General features: G+C 35.0%; 1 protein-coding gene across 1 annotated transcript; it reads right to left on the minus strand.

Moving 5' to 3' along the window:
- Nucleotides 1-4,733: 4,733 nt before the first annotated feature.
- Nucleotides 4,734-8,915, minus strand: LOC135088506 (uncharacterized). The gene is made up of 3 exons (XM_063983335.1): nucleotides 8,787-8,915; nucleotides 7,719-7,845; nucleotides 4,734-5,033 (listed from the first exon to the last, which is right to left on the minus strand). The coding sequence occupies exons 1-3, from the start codon at nucleotides 8,832-8,834 to the stop codon at nucleotides 4,825-4,827; spliced, it is 384 nt and encodes a 127-aa protein (XP_063839405.1). The 5' UTR covers nucleotides 8,835-8,915; the 3' UTR covers nucleotides 4,734-4,824.
- Nucleotides 8,916-9,457: the final 542 nt, after the last annotated feature.

Here is a 9,457-nt window from a genome sequence, read left to right on the forward strand (position 1 = left end):
TCAAATAAATATGTATGAACTTAAGAATAAATCAAATTAATTAATAATTATAGATTTTTTTATAATTATACCTAGGTGACATGCAACGTTTACCACTGTGCGGTGGGACTATGGTTAAAATAAATTACCCGTAGACCCACTGGCAAAAACTGTTCAGAACGGTGGGACAACGGGTAAAAAAAATTACCCGTGGACCCACCAGGGGGACATGTTGGGGGGACCACGGGTAAACGCCGTGCGGTTTTATTTTAATTTGTAAAATATTTGTAACAGTTTGTTCTAAATTTAGTTTTACAACAGTATTGCTGTTTCAGCTGTGACTGTGAAGCTTTGGGAAAATAAATAAATAGAAAAAATATTAACATAAATATTTATTTAAGTTTTTATGTTCATTATCATAATATGCCAATTTAAGTTACACTGTGTGACAAGTCTTTGACACTTAACAAACTCTTCAGCTTAACGTAAGTGGAATTAATCCTTTTTGTTTGATCACATATAAAAATAACACAAGTGTTAAGGAAAACTTCTTCTTTGGTATGGTATCACCACGGAGTTATAATGGCGGCAACTCTGTATCACTGACTTGGAACTTTCAAACAGTATGAATAATAAGGGCACCACATTGGTTTTCTTTCTGAAAAAAGGCTTTCACTTTTAGTACTAACCCTTTAGCACTATTTCATTGAAATAAAAATACAATAAACGCACAGAAGACTGAAATTGAGTCAACTGACGTGACATTTATAATTTGTTGACATTATGACAGTTTGACAAGACTAGGGATTGAAAAAGTTTTAATTGAAAAAGTAAAATGACAATTTATTAAAACGATTCACAAGGATATAATCGATTAAAAATATTTATAAAATGTTCTGATACTTGCCTGTAGCGATTATCCAATCCTGGTTTCTACTGAAAAACTACCTTATGGCAAGATTTTAATAAAATAATAAAATCTTTATCTTCTCTTTCACAATCTATAAAAGTTCATTTGGTCTATTATTATACATGTGCTATGAATGAGGGTTTTCGCGATTGAAAAATCCGCGAGATGGCAAAACGTAGACGCGAGGTCCAAATGCTGCATGGTTGGTGGATTTTGACATATCTGTCAATGTCATGTCAAAAATAACCAATCATGCAGCATTTGGACCTCACTTCTAGGTACGTATTGCCATCTGGCGGATTTTTCAATCGCGAAAACCCTCATTGGCATTGATTATGAGAGACTGGCAACTATACTAGGTTGATATATGTTCCTCTCACTTCAACTGGCATTGGATTCAACATCGGATTCTGACACTTTTACAGTTATGATACCATGAATATCAGTTTATGGTCCTAATTATTTTTATTTTATTTTCGACCTTCGACCAGTTGGACACTTTAGATAGCTTCTTGTAATAGTGTCAATATCTTTTTAGCTTTTAACGCAAATCTTCTTCAAAGTCTTCAAAGCAGTTTAATCGATTTATTTTATTTTCAAAATCGATATTTTATTGTCTATGATGGCCGCAGGAACATCACTATACATGGACTCCCAGCAATAAAGTACGGTAATGCCTCGTACAGATTTTATCGGCAAAAATTATGGAACTTGATAGGTTTTAGACCATGCCACGCACCAAAACGTCCGGAAGTTGTAATAGTATTATAGAATAAACGTTAAAATACTTATTTATTTAATTTTTCAATGCTTAAGTGTCCATTAGAATGAAAGGGTGCTTAATGTATTAAAAAAATTAGAAAATAATTATGATGGGTTAATGTTTTTGGGCGGTTTTTTAGGCGGTTTCTGACAATGTCCTTTAAGGTTTAATACTAACTTACTTACTATCAAGTTAAATCATACCTTAGTGAAAGTTGGACATCAAAATTACAAGCAGTTTTGCCTTAGTACGTAACATGTAAATGTGTAACTTCCTCCTATATATTTCTGGATTCTACAGTTTTATGTCCTATTCAAGTCAAGGTATAAGTAGCCTTATATTTTTGCATACATTTTAGATTCCAAAAGCCTAAGACGGACTTCTACGACCAATGTGTTTTACTGAATAGAATCCTGAGGCAGCAAATCAATCAATTTTTTTTTTAAAGAAGTATCACTTTCGTCATTATATCAAGTGCTGCACTATAGTACCGATAAACAAAAATTCCTTTCAAGGCCTGCTATTACAAATATTTTTTTTTATTGATGCTAGCCTGCCAAGTATTTATTTGAAGAAAAAAAAACTAGTTATTACTAAATATATATTAATTATTAAAAATAAAAAAGAAGTGTAAATAACTATTAATCTATTGATTGCAACCGACTGGTAATTTTAAAAACTAATCTACTTTTTTTCGTTAGTTTATACGGAACCGGTTAAAGCCATTTCATTACAATTCGCGGTAATTGGTAACGCACCAAAAAATAATAGAGAAAGTGTCAAAAACTATCATCCTTATTGTCTCGACACTTGATAAATTATTATTTTTTCATTCTTTTTTATGTTATTGTTAATGAAGGTGCTTTAACATTAAAGCCAATCGTAATTCACCCTCATAGAGAGGGCCAAAGAGCCACACAATCTTCCACTTTTAAAGTTCAAATCAAGTTAGGATTATGATAAAGTCTGGGATTACTTGATTGCGGTGTTGTAGAAGTTAGGTGTTATATCTAGATCATCATAAATCAACAGACTTTCAATCATTAGACTTGTGACCTAGTCTTGACATTTTTCTTTGCCTGGCCCATTCCCATTTTATTTGGGGTCGGCCCTCCGTATCATGCGTCTCCAGGCGGCTCGATCCAGGGTCTTGGGCCTCTTTAAGGTCCTTATTACGTCTTGACAATGTTTTGCGCATGATACTCGCTATTCACAAGACAATTACAAAGAGTTCAAACCTACGTCTGGCGACACGCAAAATGATTGCCGTCGATTGACATAGCAACAGTCCATTCATTATGACATTACGTTCCACGCATGCGCGACACTTGCTCCACATGTTGCAAGCGCGTGAGCGGGCGTGGTAGCCGCGCCCAGGAAAGGTGAGAATTCCGTTTGCTTCGTTCGTTAATTCCGTCCCGATTGCCCTGACCTTGAACTATTGTTTCAGCAGCTAGGTATTATATCTGTCTGCTGACCTATTCTGGTATTCGCTAAGATCTCACACAATCTAAGACCGGATCTTAGACAACCGGACCGGATCTTTGCTGAACAACATTCATATCTCGATTGAACTTTGAACTTAGAAAAAATCTTAATCACAGAATAGAATCTATGACTGATTGAGTAGAGTTTAAAGCATTATTTATAATACGAACTTACAAGTATCATTTAAGTTATGGAGCCAGAAAAATATTAATAACAAAAGTAAAACAACCTTAGAAAAGTTTTCAGTAGGTGAAAACGATGTTTCTCTATTTTACTAAAAAGAACGAGTATGAAAATATAGGTCACTGACGTCATTGCTTTTCAAGTTAACTGCCTGAATAATTTATGACTAGCTATTGAAAATAAACATTATTAAATTAAATTGGTTTGGGTTTTCTTCCAATGATACTTTCTTTGGAATAAGTAATAGGTCTATTATCACTCCTATTTACGTATTTATTTAGATAATGCCTCTAGACAACAAATTAAATGCAAACTTTTTCTTGAGACTGATGTATTTATTAGAAAAAGTACGAAGTCTAAATATTTACTAGAGAAAGTTGAGGTCTGATCAGTAAGGTTAAGAAGTGTAGCGTCTATTTTGGAAAACGACTTCGTAGTCGACTCTATCTCTCTCTGTCACTATTGTAGCTTTCTTGTGGCATGTGACAGAAATGAAAAGAGCTTGTATGTCGATGTAATAGTTAACATGATGCAGTAGCGTCTCTCAGCATTACCAAAGCAAATATGTGAAACCTTATTACAGAAATAATAGGTTTTGCGACCACTTATGAAGAAAACTGACCATCTGTTGAAACTGTCTACAATTTCTTGTGTGGAACTAATCGACATCGTGATAGTCAATTTTGATTGATGGAAAAGTTGGATTGCTTTTAAAGTTTGATCGATCGTGCAAGTTGTGCATTCGAAATCTGGGTAAACAATGGGAGTAGGTAACTAGATTCAGTAAAATTATAGAAATCTAGTGCTAGCTTTAACTAGAGAGTGTGACCAATTTGGCCTTTGTTTGATACGAAAACCCAAATGGATGTTGTGAAATATCATCGTCATTATTTGAAGGAAATATGTCATTCTATCAGGCATGATGCAAGGTAGAGCGTCCTCTAACAAGTTGATTGACCATACTAAGGCTGGGTTTCACCATCTTACTTTAACTTTGACAAACGTCAAATATCTGTCAAACTCCATACAAAAAGCACCGGTTATCGTCATAGTTACCGTCAAATTTAGTTGGTGCAACTCAGCCTAAGATACGAACAAGATAAGAAGTTGGCATGTGAAGCAGCGATAAGAAAATAACAAGTGAAGATCGTGACAGATTGTACACATTGACATTATTAATTTATATTATTTGCATTGTATAACTTGTTGGCTCTTTGGGATCTCTGTGAGCCTTCAAGCAGCTTTTTATTATAAATAAATAAATAGATGAAGCTTTGGACTCAGTATCGTCTTTACTGTCTCTTTAGTGTCTCTATTATCCACAGTTAAAAGGGTAAAATTTCCTTTCTTTCTGACGACCCTCAGATGGTCTTGGGGAAGTTTATGTCCAACAATGATAAACTATTCAAGTTAACTTAACAAACTTTATTGTACTATCAACACACCAATTAAATTTAAGAGTAGAGTTAAATAAATTAAAAACAGCACATCTTCTAACACCCTAAGACGCGTATTTGTTGCCGACATGGTGTCGCACCCCCCACTTGTAGTTGGCGTTTTTATCGGTCTTCACGAAGGTGTGTACGGGGCCGGTGACGCCTCGTGTGTCTTTGTGGTCGTGGTCGTGGTGGTCGTGGTCCTCGTAGTCGTGGTGGTCACGTTTGGGACGCTCCCATTGCTCTTCTGTGGGCTCTGGGCGGACGTGGTGAACTGTGAAGGTAAGAAAAGTCGTGTAAAAGGAAAGAGTATTCGCTGACTATTAGTGAGTAGTAACTCTGCTTGTTATATTATGGTTTTCATGTGTATCATTGTCACGAATGATGGTTTTTTCGTAAGAGGTATTTTTTGCGGCGACTCCATCATTTTACATGTTTTTGAAAATAAAGCCCATTTTCATTGTTTTGGTAATAAAAGTGTTTATTGTTCAAGGAGCGTCATTCGCTCAAATTAAGCCTACTTCAGCCTATACCTCAACGAGTAAAATGTCTCAAAATTCCAAAAAAATATCGACTTATTAAAGTTAGATAAGTACGGGAAACACAACGATACTTACCAAAATAAAATACTAAATTAAAGTTAAGTAGCAATTATTTCTAAAGATCGTGAAAAATCTAGTAAGCGAAATATCCGTATGCCGTAAAGCACATCCGTTCTATATTTTAATCAGAGTGTTTGCAACGCTTGTCTCAATTCTTGTAAGAATTTAAGAATGTTTTAATCGATTAAATCGGAATTGGGTATTAAGTCAAACACCAAAAGAATCCAAATTGATTTGACATAAAAACTTAGTGGAATGCAGTAAACGCACGTTGTATCAAATATTTTTACGACAAGAGCTATAATTACTATTACATAATTACTGTATACCATCTAATTATTGTCTAGTAGAATTCAAGAAATTCTTTTCTTTAAATCTGTCAAAAAACTATGATAACATTCATCGCATGGAATAAATGTGGTTCCAGATTCATATGAAAATACTGAATATTGTAAAATCTTTAGGACTTGTTTTTAATACGGAATAACCTTTTTATTGAGATTCGGTTGAGGCAACTCGAGGCACATAAAATGTAATACGATCTATGATTTTCATTGACTGCAGATTCTTACAACTTATGAATTAACTCAGAAGGACTTCTTAAGTAGTAAATGTGCTCTACTTGTTACTTTAGCTCTTATTACTTCCACTACACTTATATGACACTGCTCTACATATAAAATCTGCATCTTGAGGGCTGTCGAGCGGCGGCGAAAGTGTGCAATGTAATCCGTTATGCAAGGGCCGGTCAAGTGTTAAATTGGAGTGCACTACTGCGCGTGTATTGGTGCATATCGGGTCTCTGTGGATACTGTTACTAATTTCTTTTGGCATGTACAGACAGCACATGAAGCGAAGCATCTTATGTAGTTTTTATAGTAATAGGTGATATTCTACAACTTAATGCTGAAGTACGTATGTACAACTAGCGGCCGCCCGCGACTTCGTACGCGTGGATCCCGTTTTACCCCCTTCATCTTAGTTTGGTTTAGATTTTTTCACACAAATTTTTTTCCCGGTAACTCCCGTTCCCGTGGGAATTTTGGAATATCCTGTTGTAACTAAGCTTTAAGTTTACTAAGGTACCTGCATGCCAAATTTCAAGCGTCTATATTACGCGGTTTAGATTTTTTCATACAAATGTTTTTTCCCGCTAACTCTCGTTCCCGTGGGAATTTTGCAATATCCTGTTGTAACTAAGCTTTAAGTTTACTAAGATACCTGCATGCCAAATTTCAAGCGTCTATCTTACGCGGTTTAGATTTTTTCATACAAATGTTTTTTCCCGCTAACTCCCGTTCCCGTGGGAATTTTGCAATATCCTGTTGTAACTAAGCTTTAAGTTTACTAAGGTACCTGCATGCCAAATTTCAAGCGTCTAACTTAAGCGGTTTAGATTTTTCATACAAAAAGATTTTCCCACTAATTCCCGCTCCCGTGGGAATTCTTAAGTATCCTATAACCTGCCCAGGAGTATGAAGAATAATTGTACCAAGTTTCGTTAAAATCCATCGAGTAGTTTTTGTTTCTATAAGGAACATACAGACAGACAGACAGACAGACAGACAGACAGACAGACAGACAGACAGACAGACAGACAGACAGACAGACAAAAATTTTACTGATTGCATTTTTGGCATCAGTATCGATCACTAATCACCCCCTGATAGTTATTTTGAAAATATATTTCATGTACAGAATTGACCTCTCTACAGATTTATTATAAGTATAGAAAAAATGTACGCACCTAAGAATTAAAACATCAATCAGCACAGCACTATGTAAATAGTAATTGACTGGCTATTCGCTGGTTTGGCTGTCCTTTTTTTGCGTGTCCTTTTTTATGCAGAAAAAGGCAGGTATTTGACCGCAATTGCACCTAACGCTTGCTTCTTAATTCTTATGTAATGGGATTATTTAAATTTCAGCAAAGAAACTTAACTATCGGCCAACTAAAAATCAACGGTGTGCGCCTACTCTTATGCATCATTTTGTAGCTTGAATAAAATTTTACATAATAACCAGGTTATGTGTAAATTGAGTTAAATTGTTACAAGAGTTCTATTTAAACACGTATGTAGAGTAGGTAAACCTACTTGTGTTTTTGACGTTTTCCAAAACTTTTTACATATTCAGCACTGATGACCGTTGGTGCACAAAAGTTTTTGAGTTGCGTTCGTGGACAGGAAGACCATTTAGTGATGAAGGTCACGGGAAGAACGGATGTGGACAGCGCACGACAGCCTTTGATAAGCAGTGGACATCCTCTAGTTGAAACGAGTTATGGACTTGGGGGAAACCTTAGTCCAGCAGTGGAAACCCTCTGGTTGAAACGAGATATTATGATTGTTACTTACTTTGTGGTCTGAAGTGTGGTGGTGGCTGTGGCGCGTATCTGACCACTCTAAGGGGGCCTCGGTGGACAGGGTAGTACGGGATTGACCACGCTGATGTAACTGCCACAAGAACGCTCGCCAACAGTAACTGGAAACAACAATTTACATTGCTTAGCCAAGATTTAGAATTTAGAACAATAATTTATATTGTAAGAAAATCATGTTGTGATTTGATAGAGCAGTTTGCATTCCGCAATAATTTCCTTATTTAATGTGATTATTACGGCACGAAATATGACCCTTAAAACAGTAAAAACTCAATCATATCTCATATTTTCCAAAGTTTATTATACTTTCGCAGAAAATCCATATCAATTAAGATTGTATCAATGCAATTTTGAGAGCCACAACTGGCAGTATAATTGGGCAGTATCGTTAGTTACATCAGTTTAAGTAAATACTTGAGTATTCTTTAAGTATAGAGATAAGTTCCTGTAGTACTTTCTTGTTTTTTGTATTTTAAGTAAGATCTAATCTTAAATTATATCTAATCAGTTTTGTTTATTATTTTGACCATTGTTTAGTTGGAAACGTTATCCGCAATTGTCAAAATTTTCCATGATAAAAGGCTTAGATACTTATGAGGAGAAATTATGTTTTGTTAAAATAAGTAATGTTTCAGTTCTACAGTATTCGTATTGTCCCATTTATGGTTACTAAGGAAGTATTAATTAAACACTGAAAGTTGATAATTTTATTCCACGCACGCGTAAGTAAGGTAATTAATGTAATCACATTGTGATTAATTGCTTTGCGTTTAATTATGGAAATAAAGCAAAACAGTGTGTCAGTTTTAACCGGACATATCGTACTTTTTTAGAATACAATACAAATTATCTTTTAAATAGAAAATGGCTCATCTATGACCTCAAAACTCGTAAAAACTGTATTCGACGCTATTGTTATTACGTATCAGGTAAACTCTAATAAAGCCAAGGTTACTCGTATCTTAATCTCTTTAAACCACTATCCCTAAACTCTAATTCTATCCTTAATTAAATCTAAATAGGTTTATTTATCGATACTCACCAAAACTCGTCCGTCCATCATGTTGTGTCGGCAAAATGACAGCTTCATGGTCAGAAGGCGGTTGACATAAATGGGGGTCCGGCGCCGACGTGCTTCTTATAAAGTAGAAAGAAAACGAATCTATACACTTTCTACCGTCCGATTTTCCGCTTCAACGATCTGTGATTCGATGCAGATGGATCGGACGTTGGTGCTTCCTTAGACAATAATAAATTTATTAGAGCTGGTTGGATCTACCGCAAGAGGCGTTCTAAATCATTTCTGCTTCTTCTTCTTTTTTAGTGATTCGAAATTATTTTGAGGTCAGAAATAATTCAAGGCTAAATGTTATCTATCAACATTGTGGCAGTGAAAAATAGGACCTTTAATAATCGCGGACTTGAACATAGAGTTTCAATACATTAATTTATCTCTAACTATTGGTAGCTAAATGAAGATTATCAGGGACCTTATATGCAAGCGAATTAACTAAATCCCCATAAATTATAATATGTAATAACAATCAAAAATAACTATTAAGGCATGGAATATACTACAACTACACCGTAAAATTAATCACCACGGTTATAATTTATGTTCGAACATAATCTATAACAAATTCTAAGGAGAAAGCCTATGTAATTCTGCAATTTCATTATATCATCGAACTAGAATTTATGTACAATGTCTTC

Source organism: Ostrinia nubilalis, chromosome 4 (assembly GCF_963855985.1).
Source record: "Ostrinia nubilalis chromosome 4, ilOstNubi1.1, whole genome shotgun sequence".
Classification (NCBI taxonomy): Eukaryota; Metazoa; Arthropoda; class Insecta; order Lepidoptera; family Crambidae; genus Ostrinia; species Ostrinia nubilalis.

Bases quoted from the DNA above. Each gene is read 5' to 3' on its own strand.
- LOC135088506 (XM_063983335.1), bottom strand. From the start codon at position 8,834: ATGAAGCTGTCATTTTGCCGACACAACATGATGGACGGACGAGTTTTG. The intron at 7,846-8,786 runs GTGAGTATCGAT...TGTTGTTTCCAG, and splicing joins TGATGGACGGACGAGTTTTG to TTACTGTTGGCGAGCGTTCT. The intron at 5,034-7,718 runs GTAAGTAACAAT...TTACCTTCACAG, and splicing joins ACCACACTTCAGACCACAAA to TTCACCACGTCCGCCCAGAG.